Here is an 18709-nt window from a genome sequence, read left to right on the forward strand (position 1 = left end):
GATACGGGAAGATTTCAATTAGATTATATCATGGTCAGACAGAGATTCCGAAATCAGATACTGGATTGTAAGGCGTACCCAGGAGCAGATATAGACTCAGATCACAATATAGTAGTGATGAAGAGTAGGCTGAAGTTCAAGACATTAGTCAGGATGAATCAATACGTAAATAAGTGGGATACGGATGTACTAAGGAATGACGAGATACGTTTGAAGTTCTCTAACGCTATAGATACAGCAATAAGGAATAGCGCAGTAGGCAGTACAGTTGAAGAGGAATGGACATCTCTAAAAAGGGCCATCACAGAAGTTGAGAAGGAAAACATAGGTACAAAGAAGGTAGCTGCGAAGAAGCCATGGGTAACAGAAGAAATACTTCAGTTGATTGATGAAAGGAGGAAGTACAAACATGTTCCAGGAAAATCAGGAATACAGAAATACAAGTCGCTGAGGAATGAAATAAATAGGAAGTGTAGGGAAGCTAAGACGAAATGGCTGCAGGAAAAATGTGAAGACATCGAAAAAGATATGATTGTCGGAAGGACAAACTCAGCATACAGGAAAGTCAAAACAACCTTTGGTGACATTAAAAGCAACGGTGGTAACATTAAGAGTGCAACAGGAATTCCACTGTTAAATGCAGAGGAGAGAGCAGATAGGTGGAAAGAATACATTGAAAGCCTCTATGAGGGTGAAGATTTGTCTGACGTGATAGAAGAAGAAACAGGAGTCGATTTAGAAGAGATAGGGGATCCAGTATTAGAATCTGAATTTAAAAGAGCTTTGGAGGACTTACGGTCAAATAAGGCAGAATTTCTAAAATCATTTGGGGAAGTGGCAACAAAACGACTATTCACGTTGGTGTGTAGAATATATGAGTCTGGCGATAAACCATCTGACTTTCGGAAAAGCATCATCCACACAATTCCGAAGACGGCAAGAGCTGACAAGTGCGAGAATTATCGCACAATCAGCTTAACAGCTCATGCATCAAAGCTGCTTACAAGAATAATATACAGAAGAATGGAAAAGAAAATTGAGAATGCGCTAGGTGACGATCAGTTTGGCTTTAGGAAAAGTAAAGGGATGAGAGAGGCAATTCTGACGTTACGGCTAATAATGGAAGCAAGGCTAAAGAAAAATCAACACACTTCCATAGGGTTTGTCGACCTGGAAAAAGTGTTCGACAATATAAAATGGTGCAAGCTGTTCGAGATTCTGAAAAAAGTAGGGGTAAGCTATAGGGAGAGACGGGTCATATACAATATGTACAACAACCAAGAGGGAATAATAAGAGTGGACGATCAAGAACGAAGTGCTCGTATTAAGAAGGGTGTAAGACAAGGCTGTAGCCTTTCGCCCCTACTCTTCAATCTGTACATCGAGAAAGCAATGATGGAAATAAAAGAAAGGTTCAGGAGTGGAATTAAAATACAAGGTGAAAGGATATCAATGATACGATTTGCTGATGACATTGCTATCCTGAGTGAAAGTGAAGAAGAATTAAATGATCTGCTGAACGGAATGAACAGTCTAATGAGTACACAGTATGGTTTGAGAGTAAATCGGAGAAAGACGAAGGTAATGAGAAGTAGTAGAAATGAGAACAGCGAGAAACTTAACATCAGGATTGATGGTCACGAAGTCAATGAAGTTAAGGAATTCTGCTACCTAGGCAGTAAAATAACCAATGACGGACGGAGCAAGGAGGACATCAAAAACAGACTCGCTATGGCAAAAAAGGCATTTCTGGCCAAGAGAAGTCTACTAATATCAAATACCGGCCTTAATTTGAGGAAGAAATTTCTGAGGATGTACGTCTGGAGTACAGCATTGTATGGTAGTGAAACATGGACTGTGGGAAAACCGGAACAGAAGAGAATTGAAGCATTTGAGATGTGGTGCTATAGACGAATGTTGAAAATTGGGTGGACTGATAAGGTAAGGAATGAGGAGGTTCTACGCAGAATCGGAGAGGAAAGGAATATGTGGAAAACACTGATAAGGAGAAGGGACAGGATGATAGGACATCTGCTAAGACATGAGGGAATGACTTCCATGGTACTAGAGGAAGCTGTAGAGGGCAAAAACTGTAGAGGAAGACAGAGATTGGAATACGTCAAGCAAATAATTGAGGACGTAGGTTGCAAGTGCTACTCTGAGATGAAGAGGTTAGCACAGGAAAGGAATTCGTGGGGGGCCGCATCAAACCAGTCAGTAGACTGATGACTACTGCCTTCTATATATGTGCATTTCTCTGTCCTGTGACTTCCATCACCTCCATGTATGTCAACCTTACAAACTTATATAATCAGTTTTTATTTTAACAGTATTCTCAAACTGATATCCTGCAGCTGTATGTACATCTCAAAATCAAAATGAATTTATTTAGTCAATCGTATGGCTAGGGCCCCCCCGTCGGGCAGACCGGTCACCGGTCTTTCAATTTGACGCCACTTTGGCGACCTGCAGTCGATGAGGATGATAGGATGATGATGAGGACAACACAACACCCAGTCCCTGGGCGGAGAAAATTCCCTGACCCAGCCGGAAATCGAACCCGGGCCCATAGGATTGGCAATCCGTCACTCTGACCAGTCCGCTACCGGGGGCGGACATCAAAATGAATAAACCTGAGCAACTGAAGAATTATTATGTAACTAAGTTAATGATTTTCAATTTACAATTTAATCATGCCAGACATGTTGAACAGTGCATCCACGCAAATTTACTTCACTTTAACATTGCTGGCTTTAGTATACAAAGAAAATAACACGAAACAGTAATGTTAATAATCCAATATTGCTACACTACTTCTTTAATGACATACTAATCCATTCACACTGCGTTTGTGAATTACAACATAAAAATGTTTATAGCAAAGATATCTGTGGTACCAGCTACAGATTAGAAACTGTGCACTTTGACATGAGGAATAAAGCATGTCAGCAATGTAAAAACACTATTTCACAAACATCTTGCTCACTGTACTGTACTGTACTTCGCACTCGACATTGGGCAACTGCAGTGGGATGGAGCAGCTGACAGTTAGTGTGCACGAAAGTTTTAAAAGGTCATAACTGGATACTGTCAGAATTATGGCCCAAATTTTGCAAGGGGTCGATTGCTAGAGCTGTTAACTTGCAAGTTTGCCTTTTTCTCTGTAAAATATGAGGTTAAGTTGGTGATCATTCCTTGTGGGAGGTGGAGATTCTCATTTTGAAGGTGACTTGTGGAATTGAGATATACTGTATGAAGTGGATGTGAAAGCAAATATTGAGGAAAGAGCTAAAATTGTCCCTGCCATGTGTCCAGATCATGAAAATATCAGCAATGATTCAACCAGATAATGTGTTTTAGTTTTTGACTGAATAGGAAGGATTCCTCCAGGTAGCTCATAAATAAATTGGCATAGGATGATACCATGCGAGTACCCATGACAGCACCACAGATTTGTGTGTAGATTTTGACTTCGAAAATGAGATAATTGTGGGTCAGCATATGATTGGCTAGGGTTTTTAGCAAAGAGGGTGTGAATTAGGAAAGAGGTTGTGGCTTTGGTATCAGGTGGACATTGGAAAAAGTAATATTTCATGGCCACAAGGCCAAGGGCACAGGGGATGTTGGTGTTTAGGGATGACTCATCCACAGTGATCGACAAGGAGTCTAGTGGTAATGGGACACGAACTGTGGAAAGACAGTGAAGGAAGTGAGCAGTGTCTTGACTGTAGTGTTGGGGGGGGGGGGGGGGGGGGTGTATGGACAATAGTTTGGAGACGTTGTTCAACAAAGGTAGAGATTTGTTCTGTAAGAGCATCCTACCCAGCCACAATGGTGTGACATGTGGGGTTGGTTTTGGAAAACTGGGGAAATGTAAGGGTTTGCTGGTATGAGGAGGGAGGAGGATTTAGATGTCAGGTTTTGGGATGAACCTAAGGCTTTAAGGAGCTGATGGAAGTCCTATTGGTTTTGAGGTTACAGATAGCTGCATGTTCTGTAGGAGTGATGTTGGACTCACTGTGGAGGGATCTAGGAAAGGAAAGTGAGGCCAATTAAAAAGTGAGGAACTCCTGAAATATAGCCTGGGGATGACTGGGTGAAAAAGGACGAGGATCTCAGCTGTAGGGAGATAGGAACTGTTTCAAACAAGGTTCTTTGTGGGGGTTTGGTTGGCTGTAGTCAATGGAGTATGTAGCAAAGAAATGTTTTCACTACAGGAAATGAGTAAAGGAGAGGAGGTCTGTTTCAAGTCCAGCATGGTTGAACTTAGGTTTGATGCTAAAGGTGAGGCCTTTAGAAAGTACTGATAGGTCAGAGTTTTGGGAGAAAGATTGACAACAGTGTTATTGGATGGGTGCTCAGGAGCAATAGGTGTCGTGGAGGGTGGAGTAAGTTTTTGTGGATACGGAAGGTGGAGTAAGTCAGGAAGGCATGATCAGGAGCTGTGAGGGATTGATGTAGTGGTTGGATCAGAACAGCATGCTCGTTCTTGGCTGTAGGTAATCTCATGCAGGCATAACACTGGAGTGGCTGGAACAGCTTTCTCATATGGTTCTGGGAATGCTGTTCCAACTATTGAAGGACAATGGTTTGTATTGTCATGATAGCATCTCTCCTTCTTCCTCTTTCTCTCTCCCTTCACCCCCCTTCCCTCTCTTCCTCCATATCTCTCCTTTTTGTTATAGGCTCTAGCCTCTGAACTCATTTTGTCTTGCTGTGCTGCCACCGAGTCATCTGTGTAAAGACCTACCTCAAAGTATCCTGCTAGTCCCACCTTGGTTTGTGTGTCTTTCCCTACCCCTCCCCACTCCCACCTGCCCAGGTAATTGTTCTCAATAACCGATAGCCAATAATCAGTCCTATTGCAACCACAGGAATGTGCATTTGAGTGTATGTTGGGTTGATTGTGAATATGTTTACTTTTACTAGAGAAAGTGCAAGAGCTCAAATGCTAATGTGAATACTGCTTTCTGTTACTTGTTTCTGTGTACCACACATGAGTGCATTATAGGTGAGTGGTTGCCTTTCCCTTATTTTATGTAGTTTTCCACCGATAATGTCGCTGCAGGTGGCAGAATGAAAATGAGTTGCAGAAATGAAAATGAGTTGCAGAATATATCTACCACAACTATTATCCGGCTCCTGTCAATCTCCCGTCACCTGTACTGTTCTTCATATTCATTAACTGATAATGTCATTTCATTGACCTCCGTAAATCATTTCTTGTGACAGTGTCACAGTGCTGGACCCAATTCTATCCAATGTTACACACAAAACTCTTCTGTTGGCTCATGATTTGCGAGTGTAAAGATCATGGAGATTTCTGTGGTGATCTGGCCTTAACATATAATAAATGTTAGTGCTTCCATAAAAATTATGGGCTGGTGTCCAGAGCTGATTGCATTGTGTACCCAGAGGCACACCTCACTCCATCACATCAGTGCTGGGGCAGAATGATCATTATGAATGCAAGATGACAACATTTGTCGGGGTGTACACGACCCGGGAGATCCGGGAAAAACCCGGGAATTTTTTCGTCTGGGAGAAAACTGGGGAAAACCTGGGAATTTTTTAGAATTCTGGGAAATTTTCATTGTTTTAGTTATCAGTTAAATTTTGTGATTCTGACTGGTAAGAAACAATACTCTAACAAAGGATATTACTGTATCCCATTCTGCAGTATAATACTGCAGCAACAAAACATGGACGGGAGAAAAAAAGAAAGAAAAAAAAAATTAAGTCGCAAAGGAAATGCGCCATATACAACAAAACACAGTGCTCATACAAGTGTCTGCCAACAGCAAAGTGTGTCAAAGACTTTAGGAAGAAATTTGCAATGCTTCCTAACAGGCTGGCCTGTGTGGCCGGGCAGTTCCAGGCGCTTCGGTCGGGAACCGCGCGACCTCTACGGTTGCAGGTTCGAATCCTGCCTCGGGCATGGATGTGTGTGATGTTCTAAGGTTAGTTAGGTTTAAGTAGTTCTAAGCTCTAGGGGACTGATGACCTCAGATGTTAAGTCCCATAGTGCTCAGAGCCATTTTGAGCTTCCTAACAACAAATTGCCTCCGATGAGCATGACGTGACAGCTGTTTACATTAGATTCATTTGAGCAGTCGCGGGCAGGCTCTTGTGCATGCACAGTTGAGTCGCGAATGAGTAGTACCTTCTCCTGCTTCTGGCTACAGATGTGTGGGTGGGCACCACTATCTAATATTGCCCCAGTTCAGAAATATCGTAGATCCGGGGCTGACGCACAGAGCAGTCTGAGTTGTAGTGGGGAGGTGGGTAGTCTCCACGTGACCTGTGTTTACGTTTAGTGATTGTGCTGTTTCCTCTTCATTAATTGCTCTCACATTAAATGAAAACAAAACGGATTTCTGTGGCCAGGAGCTACCAAATGAATTAAAATACATTCGCATAATTACAGAAGGCTAAAATATGTTGTTAGTTTCAGGTTTTATTTCCACCTTTGACAGTCAAACATTAATCGCCTTGCAGCACAATGAAGTTATTTTTGTTGGTTTGCTAAAGAGATTTGGCTTTTATTAATCTTTTGCGCTGAGGCAGTCAATTTATTTGAAACAAAGAGTTTAATTTCACACGGTTGACAAGTTTCAACTGTTCGCTGCATTTCAAGTGCACGTTTTCCATCTTCTAGCTCGTATGGCTTTATGCCATAATAAAGAACCAAATGTGAGGTAGTACAGTACTGGTACTCAAGAAAATTTACATCCAAATATGGACATATGAATGTGCACTTTAAGCCGAATTATGCATTTTTGTATGGTTCATGAAATTCCGATGCTCAGAGGTGATGTCTTGTTTCTTTTACGACATAATTCAAGATCTTTTAATGTTTTACACATACGAACATACGGGCTTCCTGTGTCGTTGTAGCTGCGCAAGCGCAGTCACGGCTGTTATGTGGTGCTGCCTGGCAACTGCTGAAACGAACCACTTTCTAACAGGTCACGAGAAAATATTGCAAATGGTGATTTGAAAAGTGTTAGTTTCAAAGTAAATTTCCTTTTACAAAAGATGAACTATATGCGAGAATGTACGATGAATTTCTTAAATCACTGAGCATTTGACTGTCATTTAAAAATCAACTCTTTGAGGATGACGATCTAGAAGAATTTCGAGCCCAGGAGATCAGACATTTACGTCATTATTAAAAAAAATTTTTGGCACATTTGTGTGCTGTATCTTAAAGTGTAACACGCGCAAAAAGATCAACATTATATGTGGAAGCTTAGCTTCTTGCACCTTATTAATCTTAGAGACCAATATTATATGTGAAAGTTTGTTTTCCTTATAGCAACACTGTGTATATTAATTTAAACCATTAACTTTCCTTATTTGTGTGTTCGCGCTACTGAAGAGTGATCTTGCTATTGGTTGACTACATCACGTGTCCTATGCTGTCATCAGCTGGCAAGATCACATGACATGAGCTATGACTGGCTTACAAAAGCATGTTGCAATCTCTATTTCAATGCTTCGGAAAGTAACATGCGATGTTTGGTGGAATTCGAATTTATACCTTCGTAACACAAAAAAATGCAGCGTACATGTTGCTGCACATCAAAGATCTTTCCAAAACGTGTTTTTTCCCCCTGGTAAATTCTGCATTTGTGTAGAAAACCATAAACATTCTAAGGAGTGTTAAGTTTTACAGTGCCGAGGAAAAATATACTGTCACTTAACATGGGAAAAGTGTATTTTCACCCGGGAGAAAGTGTATTTTCAACCGGGAAATCCGCAAAAAATCCAGGAATTTTTTTTTTCCTTGTCCATGTATACACCCTGTTCATTCTCCTTGGACCCTCCACACACAAATACATCACTAGTACACAGAACCTGGACTTGTATGAGGAAATATGATGCCACTCATGAGTTCAGAATTGTTCGGTTCACATCTGTCAGTGTGTCTGTCTCTGCTGGTATGTTAAGGGAACCTTCAATGAAGGTCGTTTTACTGACAGCCAGTGGTGCTAAGGTCATTGTCACACTGTCTGTGTAGGTACTATGGTCATTTTAGTGACAGTCAATGGTGCTAAGGACATTGTCACACTGGCTGTGCAGGTACTTGAATTGTTGCAAAGAAGCCTATTACGCCTTTAAAGCTATGTGATGTGCCTTTTTGATCCTGTGCAGCCAAACAAATGGTAGGTATGTATTTTTGAGCACTAGTCTCATGGACCCATTGAAATCCTGCATGACATTTAGTATGGCGATTCTGAACCCATCTTTCCATATTTGTATGACAGTCATTGAATGCTGACCACTGGGAACATCAATATAGTGGAACAATGAACTGCAGTCTCGATAGGCCATGATCCTGCTACTGTCAAATTCCAATATGTGCTGGTAGCCATTTCTCCTAAATGCACGAGGTATAACACCATCTTCTCACAAACAACAAACATTTCTAGATGCAATACCTGCTGCCTAAGTCTGTTTATATAAGAATGTTGATATTGTCACTGCTATGTACTTTGTGCAGTTGTGTTGAAATACATGCAGTTTATATGCAGATCCAAGGATGTGTTAAACTTCATGCCAGTTTGATGTTTGTTGCATGTTGTCTTCACGGTATTGCAATTTTAATGAACAACAGTGTATAATGTTTCCCAGTAGCAACTTGTGATTTGTAACGTGTTGCCCACCATAGTGAAATGTCATCCTGCCCTTTGTTCATTTTCTTTAATGTGGCATTTTTATAGTCCAAAAAACTGGTAGCTTCTGTTTAGACAATTAAGGTTATTTGTGTATCTTAATATTTTATGTTGTCTGTCTTGCATAGCATATTTAGTGCAGAATTTGATTTCTTCTCCATTTCAGCTATAGGCATTTTTGTAAGTTTACAAGAAGTGATTCATATTTTGAATTGAGAGGAATATGTATTTGTTATGGAAATTTATAAGTTATTTTGTAAAATACGTAGTAGTTCTTTTGAATTTGATGAATAACAGTAAGATGTTAACTGTCCAGATGTCGGGCAAGGATCCATTTGGTTGCGATCCATTTGCACTGCAGCCGTCTCCGAGTGGGCCACCACCTCGCCCTGAAAGCCCGAGTCCTGCTCTTCCTCCAAAGAAGAGTAAACAGCCTCCTCCTCGGCCAGCACCGCCACGGCCACTGCAGCAGCCAGGTGGCCGCGCAGCACCTGTTCCCCCCACACCTAGCCCTGACCCTGGTCGTGACCCTTTCTCTTCACCTGACCCATTTGCTGTACCAAACTCATCTTCTGGATCATTTGCAAATTTTGCAGACTTTGATGCTAAGGTGAGTGTTGAGAGTGGTAGCTGTTACATATATTTATTAATAACAGTTATAAATTGAATATATAATTCTTAATTAAGGTAGCAGAAGTTTTTTAAGTGTTCTGCTTTTTTTCTATATTTATTTAATAAATATTTCTCTAGGTTTTTTCCTGAGCATATCAAGAGGTGTATGTTCTCTCAGCCTCAGGGGATAGAGTTTAATTTAAAAAACACAGAATTAGGGTAAAGATGCTAACATTTCTGATAGGCTAGAAGCTGAGTATGGTGCACATTTTAAAAGTAAGAGTTAATGGTCATTATCACTGAAGAAAGTGTAAGTGAAGAATGTGCATCCTTGTATCATTTTTCAACTAAGTCACCAGTTCGTTAGGAAATTTTTTTGATAGCATGGAACACATGATCTTAAAATCTATTCTTCATTGTATTTTTCATTCATTCATTTCTTTGACTGAAAGAGAGCACTTTGTGAATTAATATCTGTAGTGTGCACAGCTCATATTAATTCATTAAGTTGCTCATGGTTCTTTACAAAATGCCACTTGATATTATGTAAATCACTGATCATTATGTGAGTATATTCACTGTTTCTTTCGCATTCTCATGATTGGTTAGGTAGTTCTTCTGAAAGTTATGCCTACTGTTCACAGCAGTAAAGAATGTGTGTGACAGGAATACAACTGTGGGTCATGACATAACTTCTTTGGCACTCTGATGGTTCTGGAATAATAACCACCAAATTCTTAATCTGCTTGATTGAGATATAGGTAGCTGATTTGTAAATACTTTATTAAGTTGGTAGTGCGCTTGCAGCTGCTGAAATGTTTTTTCATCATGACTCATTTAATATTGTTCAATTGAAACATCATTAGGAAGTCACATCATTAGGAGGGTTTTCTGGTCTGTTTCTAACTCACAATCAGACCTTGGTGTCTATATGTGTGTTGCACAAAAATTTTCATCTTAGGCACTGATGCTGCTAATAAAACATGGGCAAGAAAATCAGTGTCAAGAGTAAAATTCATGTGAAATGTGCAAGTAGGCAATACATCCCCTTGTAAGTGAGAAAGAGAAGGAAGTACATCAGGGCTGACAAGTTTTAAGTGCATAATATCAAACATGGATGCACAAAAAATGTGTTTTTAACAGCTATATATTTCCCAAACCATATTCTCTGTCTTCATTAGGTTTTATCAAACTTTTCCCAGTTAGCTGTGGTCACAGATGCAATCCTGTTCCCTGTTGCTTTTGCAGCTTTTCTAGAGATAGGTTCCTTGCTCTGATTTGCTAACACAGGTCTTAATTTTCGCCAGGCCATTTTAATTGGCATTCAGTTCAAACATACATGGGGGTAACCAGAGGACTGTGTGCTCTTGACTTTTTTAAACTTTTTAATCAGTTCACAGTTTGAACTGTGTGATACATTGTTATTTTGAAGCCAGTTAATCATATTGATTTTAATAGCATATTGTCAAGGTACTTGGTATTCTTTGCATATTATGATAAGGAGTGTCATCAACAATTACGATACTACCTTTGGGTAGTCTGAGGAGCAATTTTCTCTGTATGCACTTATGAAAATTGGTAGCATTCATTTGCTGGTGATAATCTCCATTTGCTTTTCCAGCTCTAGAAATCAGTTCTGCTCCATTGACTAATTTGCTCATTTAACCTGTGTTAACAAGGATAATTCTATTTGATGACCTGGTATTTGTAATGAGGCCCATAGCATTTTTGCTCTGCTAGCATTTTCGAAGTGTAAGATTATTGTTTGCTCAAGACTCCTGTTAATAAACTGTTTTTCTGTCCTGTGAATGGAAGGTTCTGGTGCTCATTAATTATTTTGCTTGCCAAATGACAAAATTTGCTTTTCAGTCAGAAATTTCCTTTTGGTTGGACATATTTTCCATTTGAATCCCATTGCATGCAATCGTGTCCGTAATGCTCCAACAGACCATGGAAATTCAATTATTTTCCTGATTGCTGTGAAAAGCATGGGTACAGTAGGAACAGTCATCTCCATGAGGTAGAAATATCTTACAGTATCTTGTATTACATTCTTCTTAAAATTATCATAGTGAAACTTTAAATAGTTCTCACTGACATGCTAGCATAGTTGGCAGCTCAAAGACTACTTGGTTTCACACCATATTTGAAATTTACTGCCCTGTTTTCCTTATTACCTGATTTTATAATATTCCTTTCTATTTTCCTACCCTCTAATGAATTGTCTGTCCCTTGTTGAACTCTAAAAGATAGTAAAGACACTGAAGAAATAATCTCGGTGACTACCAATTCACCAGTCACTGAATGAAACACTATTCTTTGCACATGACGAACAAGGACAAAACTAAACACCAAAACAATACAGACATATAAATAATCATAAAATACAACACACTCATGAAAGATAACCAGAGAGACTACACTCTGAACAGTGAAAAATACTTCACTGTACCGGTAGGGCAACCTCTTTTCAGATGGCCAATTCCACTGACCATTGGCAGCCACAAGGCTGAATGGAGATAGGGAAAGGGCTGTTACTCCTTACCCTTGCTCATCTCTTGCAAGCTTTCTTGTGTGCTGTGTACTGTACTGCATCTCTCCTTATGCTTTAAGTGTGATCTTTCGTAAACTCTTAATACCACTATCATTCTTTTCTTCTCATTGCAGGGAACCATATGCCTCACTCAGTTCTTTGTTAATATCATGAAACTATTTACCTAATGTGTTATAAAGTTTGATCATAGTTGATTTTTGAACAAGGCAGTATAGTTCCAGGTTTCATTATTGTAATACATTGTCACACAAAAGCAAGCTACATTGAGCCGTAGATGAAAGAAAGATTACATGGTTAATAAGCCACTTGAATATACTGAGCATGTGCAGTCGAGTCAGTTGTGTTATTCAGACATTACTTTTGATATGAACTTTATATTTCTGATATCTGAACTTAGAAGCATAATGTTAAGGAACACTTTTCTTACAGTTCTGGGTGGGAGGAGGGTGGGGTTGCGGCTTTCTTTTTACAAACCTTGCACATGATTTTTCATTAAATGCTAGTTTTTGTTTTATATTTCATGTTTAATTCACAACCATTTGAATAAAAACTTCTTACAATTAGTTTTAATGTTATAGGAATATCACGTAAATCTTTGTTTCAATTCCTGTATTACTCAAATGTTTGATTTTTTAACGGTTTGTATTAGTGATGGATTGTAAGGAGAAAAAGCCAATTTCACAACACAAAAATGAGTCTGAGAAAACTTCTGCTTCCTTACATGTTTCTAACTGGAAACTTCAATAACAATAATCTGGTATGAGACCCAGATGTTCATATTTTACATTGTTTTTCCCTTGATGTCTGAGAGATCCTCATATTATAGTAATTGTGGTAATGCAAATTGCAATAATTCTTGTAAATTTTGGCTGTCCAACACTGCCTAGTATCTTTGTTAGATAATTTTATTCCCCTTTCCTTTTCTTATGTGTTACTTGTTTTATGTGCACATATATTTTCTAATTTACATATTTTGTTGTTTTTAGTCCTTTGCTTGAAGCAGTTTTCTAGATGCTTTGTGCAATCTTATCACTGCATTAAGCTAAACTGTTGCATGTAACCCAGTGATTTAAATATTCATCACTGTTTGTATAAATCTGTTTATAATGGAAGCCTCATTTGAGTAACCTGTTCATGTTTAACACATTAAAGAGTCAGTGTTTGAATAAGTAAATGAGGAGAAGGTTTACATTTGCAAATGGGCCTAAGATATAGCCCTATTATGTTCATAGGATTTTTTTCTCACACTTGCTATTAAAAGTGCTAAATAGTTAAGTGTTAATAAAAATTGGCAGCTGATTTCAAATGAACAATTTTTGTTGTTTTGTATATGTCTCTCACGGTTCACTCTCATACGCCTAAAATTTATTAGATGCTGAACTGTATTTGAGTTGAATCTTAGATCTTCTGATTGTAGAAATCCTCCACTGAATTACTTGTAGTCAGGTTTTTATCCACTTGTTTAATTAGCAGTAAATTTCCTTCCAGTGTGTGAGCGCCCTGATCATTTTCTTACTTCTATGCCTGTCATTTTCACTGTCAGTGTTATACTTGGGAGATAGAATTGCAGGCTTTGTTCATGTTTCAGTGACCACCCTTTGTGTGTCTTTGAAAGCAGGGATCCTGATATGATTGCATGAATCGTGATGATAAATTTTAAAAAAAATATCAACTTAAAGGTGTATGTGCAGCAATGAGGTGGAAGGCTATTGACACACAATTTTTGTTAGTTGGCAACCACAGTGCCAACAGCTGCACACCAGTTGTATCAGTCTGATCCAGATAAGTTGGGGTTCTATGTGGATTGAGCTTTCTACACCCAGCTACCCCTTGTATCTATGTAAATAGCTCAAACATCTCTCTGTCTAACCCCTTCAATGACGTGGCTGACCAGTGGTTGATATTAACTACCAAACAGCCAAGAGAACTTGGCAGGCTGCTCTTGAAGGCCAATGAACAACTGAAAAAGAAAATGTTGACAGTAACAATATAAATCCCTTCTAAAATGTGTACATTGTGTTGAAAAGAGGAGAAAGGACTTTAGAGATGGTATTACTTTTCTACATCCATGGTCTTAGACTCAATCAGTACAAATTTAAAAATCTGTCAGTTGATTGTGTAGTGAAGTGCAGAATATAGAAATAGTTACAGCCATACAAGCAGAACAGCTGCTTAAATTTCAAAAGATGGTGAATAGCCAGTTGTTGAATAACATGTTGGGAGCTAAAGAACCTGTAGCCCTTTTTGTAACGTTTAGTTCACATGTATTGTGAGATCACATTCTTATAGACTTCCTCTGTAGTATGAGACAGAAGACAATTTCACAGCTTGTGCAAAAATAAGCTATTTTAATTATCATCTTCAAATGTGGGAAGAACTTTACTTGTTGGGGATAGCTACTGTGTCATTGCCCTCACTAAGTACTTGGAAAAATGTTAGATCTGAGTTCAACTATCATCTTCTCTCACTAGTTACTTTCAGAGTGGGTTCAGGAGATATTGTTCCAAAATTGATGTTGGATGGATGGATGGTGCTATACAACAAACTTCCTTTCTTCACACTTAGGGCCCTGAGCCATAGCGCATGAAGCTCTACCACGAGGCCTAGCTGTTTTTAGCATATTTCAATTTACTATAACTCTCAAATGTTTTTTGTTACAGTAATGACATTACCCTTATTGAAAAGCCTGAACTTTATAATTTGAGGCTATGTATAATATTTGGTTCTTTTAATTAATATTTGCTTTCATGGAACTTTCAATTATAGCATTGTTTTTAAAAAGAGGAAAAGTTGGTCAAGGCTATATGCACTTAATGCTCAGAAGGAAAACTACATTATTTTAAACAAGAATTTTAATAATCATTTTTACTGCTTGTTTTATATACAGGAACCTCCTTTGGCTTTATTTTGAGATGCAATTTTGGTCTTTGTATTATAAATTTTGAAAATGGTAGTTTGCACAATGCCACTTTGCATTCACTACACTGGTAGCTTGTGTCTTGTGCCACACTTTCTCAGTAAGCTTTTTGCCTCTCAGAGAACACAGTACACTTTTTTTCTGTTTCTTGCCTATTTCTGTCTCAAGCTTTTCCAGAAAATGGTTTCCAGTTGACAGTCTGGCGAGTCCCGATGCACCAGGTTGTGGTTTGAGGTCTCTGCTGCCTGCAAGACCTGCACAGATAGTTCTCATGAACTGTGTTGTTGGGAGGCATTTTCCAGCTACCTTGTACAATATACTTGAATTTATTATCACCATTAGTATTATGTGGAATGACAACTTTCTCCACCACTTCACAGTTCGATGCTCAAACGCCCCATATGATAATTGTTGGTCTAATAAGTCAACACCAACTTATTTTTATTATAGTCTGGTTGTGACTTCTCTTGGCTCTCTTATCTGTATACATCAGTCTCAGCAGTGTGCCTTCTACTTATCATGTGCACATGTTTCTTTTGTCCTTCCAACAGAATGCCAAGATATTTCCTTTACGCCTAAAAATTAGTTCACCTTGCTGAAGTTTTGGATCTTTTATAGCAGAAGGTAATCCCTGCCTAGATTTTCTTGTAGTTCTCTCAGGAGCAGTTTTTGCAGCTTCCAGTTCTTAAGCAAGGACTGTACTGGTGTAGAATCTGTCTGTAAACATAGTGTAAACTTTTCCTGACAGATTCCCAAGCAATGTCTTCACGAGTGTCACTATGTCAGACATCTCACCTACATAAACAGAAGAATTCCAGACATAACCTGTCTCTGACTCTGACATGTACAGTTTTATACCATATTTATTTGGCTTCTGTGGCATGTACTGCTAGAAATACACACAGCCATGAAATTTGCACATGCCTTCATCAGTTGTAATGTTTTGAGAGGGTGTGTATGCTTGCTGGAAATTAGCAGACACCATATCCAGGACGGGTCTCATCTTGTGCAGTGGGTCTTAGCCAGCTTCTCCTTTTTCTTAACAACTGAATTGTCACTGATGTGAAAGTTTCTCAAAATAGAAAGCAACCTGTCACGGCTCAGGATGTTTGGACAGAAATTACATGACACGACAGGATTCTTGGACCAGTGCTCTCGTATACGGGGTCTCACACTTACACACATATGGACTACAATTGCCAGAAACTTTATTATTTCTATGAGAGTAACTCCTTTCCACTTTGATAGCGAGCAGATAGGGGAAAGGGAATTTCCTTATCCAACCCATGAACCATGGACCTTCCTGTTGGTGGGGAGGCTTGCGTGCCTCAACCACAAAGATAGCCGTACCGTAGGTGCAACCACAATGGAGGGGTATCTGTTGAGAGCCCAGACAAACGTGTGGTTCCTGAAGAGGGGCAGCAGCCTTTTCAGTAATTGCAGGGGCAACAGTCTGGATGATTGACTGATCTGGCCTTGTAACACTGGTACTGCGAACGGCTGAAAGCAAGGGGAAACTACAGCCGTAATTTTTCCCGAGGACATGCAGCTTTACTGTATGGTTAAATGATGATGGCGTCCTCTTGGGTAAAATATTCCGGAGGTAAAATAGTCCCCCATTCGGATCTCCGGGCGGGGACTACTCAAGAGGACGTCATTATCAGGAGAAAGAAAACTGGCGTTCAACGGATCGGAGTGTGCAATGTCAGATCCCTTAATTGGGCAGGTAGGTCAGAAAATTTAAAAAGGGAAATGGATAAATTGAAGTTAGATATAGTTGGAATTAGTGAAGTTCGGTGGCAGGAGGAACAATACTTTTAGTCATGTGAATACAGGGTTATAAATACAAAATCAAATAGGGGTAATGCAGGAGTAGGTTTAATAATGAAGAAAAAAATAGGACTGCGGGTAAGCTAGTACCAACAGCATAGTGAACGCATTATTGTGGCTAAGATACACGAAGCCCACGCCTACTACAGTAGTACAAGTTTATATGCCAACTAGCTCTGCAGATGATGAAGAAATTGATGAAATGTATGATGAGATAAAAGAAATTATTCAGGTAGTGAATGGAGACGAAAATTTAATAGTCATGGGTGATTGGAATTCGAGAGTAGGAAAAGGGAGAGAAGGAAACATAGTGGGTGAATATGGATTGGGGGGAAGAAATGAAAGAGGAAGCCGCCTTGTAGAATTTTGCACAGAGCATAACTTAATCATAGCTAACACGTGGTTCGAGAATCATAAAAGAAGGTTGTATACCTGGAAGAATCCTGGAGATACTAAAAGGTATCAGATAGATTATATAATGGTAAGACAGAGATTTAGCAACCAGGTTTTAAATTGTAAGACATTTCCAGGAGCAGATGTGGACTCTGACCACAATCTATTGGTTATGATCTGTAGATTAAAACTGAAGAAACTGCAAAAAGGTGGGAATTTAAGGAGATGGGACCTGGATAAACTGACTAAACCAGAGGTTGTACAGAGGTTCAGGGAGAGCATAAGGAAACAATTGACAGGAATGGGGGAAAGAAATACAATAGAAGAAGAAAGTTTAGCTTTGAGGAATGAAGTAGTGAAGGCAGCAGAGGATCAAGTAGGTAAAAAGACGAGTGCTAGTAGAAACCCTTGGGTAACAGAAGAAATATTAAATTTAATTGATGAAAGGAGAAAATATAAAAATGCAGTAAATGAAGCATGCGAAAAGGAATACAAACGTCTCAAAAATGAGATCGACAGGAAGTGCAAAATGGCTAAGCACTGATGGCTAGAGGACAAATGTAAGGATGTAGAGGCTTACCTCACGAGGGGTAAAATAGATACTGCCTACAGAAAAATTAGAGAGACCTTTGGAGAGAAGATAACCACTTGTATGAATATCAAGAGCTCAGATGGAAACCCAGTTCTAAGCAAAGAAGGGAAAGCAGAAAGGTGGAAGGAGTATATAGAGGGTCTGTACAAGGACGAGGTACTTGAGGACAATATTATGGAAATGGAAGAGGATGTAGATGAAGATGAAATGGGAGATACGATACTGCGTGAAGAGTTTGACAGGGCACTGAAAGACCTGAGTCGAAACAAGGCCCCGGGAGTAGACAACATTCCATTAGAACTACTGACGGCCTTGGGAGAGCCAGTCCTGACAAAACTCTACCATCTGGTGAGCAAGATGTATGAGACAGGCAAAATTCCCTCAGACTTCAAGAAGAATATAATAATTCCAATCCCAAAGAAAGCAGGTGTTGACAGATGTGAAAATTACCGAACTATCAGTTTAATAAGTCACAGCTGCAAAATATTAACATGAATTCTGTACAGACGAATGGAAAAACTGGTAGAAGCTGACCTCGTGGAAGATCAGTTTGGATTCCGTAGAAATCTGGGAACACGTGAGGCAGTACTGACCCTATGACTTATCTTAGAAGCTAGAATAAGAAAAGGCAAACCTACGTTTCTAGCATTTTTAGACTTGGAGAAAGCTTTTGAGAATGTTGACTGGAATACTCTCTTTCAAATTCTAAAGGTGGCAGGGGTAAAATACAGGGAGCGAAAGGCTATTTACAATTTGTACAGAAACCAGATGGCAGTTATAAGAGTCGAGGGGCATGAAAGTGAAGCAGTGGTTGGGGAAGGAGTGAGACAGGGTTGTAGCCTCTCCTCGATATTATTCAATCTGTATATTGAGCAAGCAGTAAAAGAAACCAAAGAAAAATTCGGAGTAGGTATTAAAATCGATGGAGAAGAAATAAAAACTTTGAGGTTCGCCGATGACATTGTAATTCTGTCAGAGACAGCAAAGGACTTGGAAGAGCAGTTGAACGGAATGGACAATGTCTTGAAGGAAGGATATAAGATGAACATCAACATAAGCAAACCGACGATAATGGAATTTAGTCGAATTAAGTCGGGTGATGCTGAGGGAATTAGATTAGGAAATGAGACACT

The 18709-nt window shown here is 39.3% G+C and overlaps 1 protein-coding gene across 7 annotated transcripts in view; it reads left to right on the forward strand.

Moving 5' to 3' along the window:
* The window catches only part of LOC126251343 (epidermal growth factor receptor substrate 15-like 1), a 209443-nt gene that overhangs the window by 148844 nt on the left and 41890 nt on the right, over nucleotides 1–18709 (forward strand). For all 7 annotated transcript variants that reach the window (XR_007545722.1, XR_007545723.1, XM_049951711.1 and 4 more), the window contains one exon: nucleotides 8995–9288. Coding sequence is in view for 5 of the 7 variants with exons in the window: in XM_049951711.1 (XP_049807668.1) it covers nucleotides 8995–9288 (294 nt within the window). In the remaining 2 variants the exon portion in view is untranslated. The remainder of the gene's footprint in view (nucleotides 1–8994; nucleotides 9289–18709) is intronic.

This window comes from Schistocerca nitens, chromosome 4 (assembly GCF_023898315.1).
Source record: "Schistocerca nitens isolate TAMUIC-IGC-003100 chromosome 4, iqSchNite1.1, whole genome shotgun sequence".
NCBI classification, from domain to species: Eukaryota; Metazoa; Arthropoda; class Insecta; order Orthoptera; family Acrididae; genus Schistocerca; species Schistocerca nitens.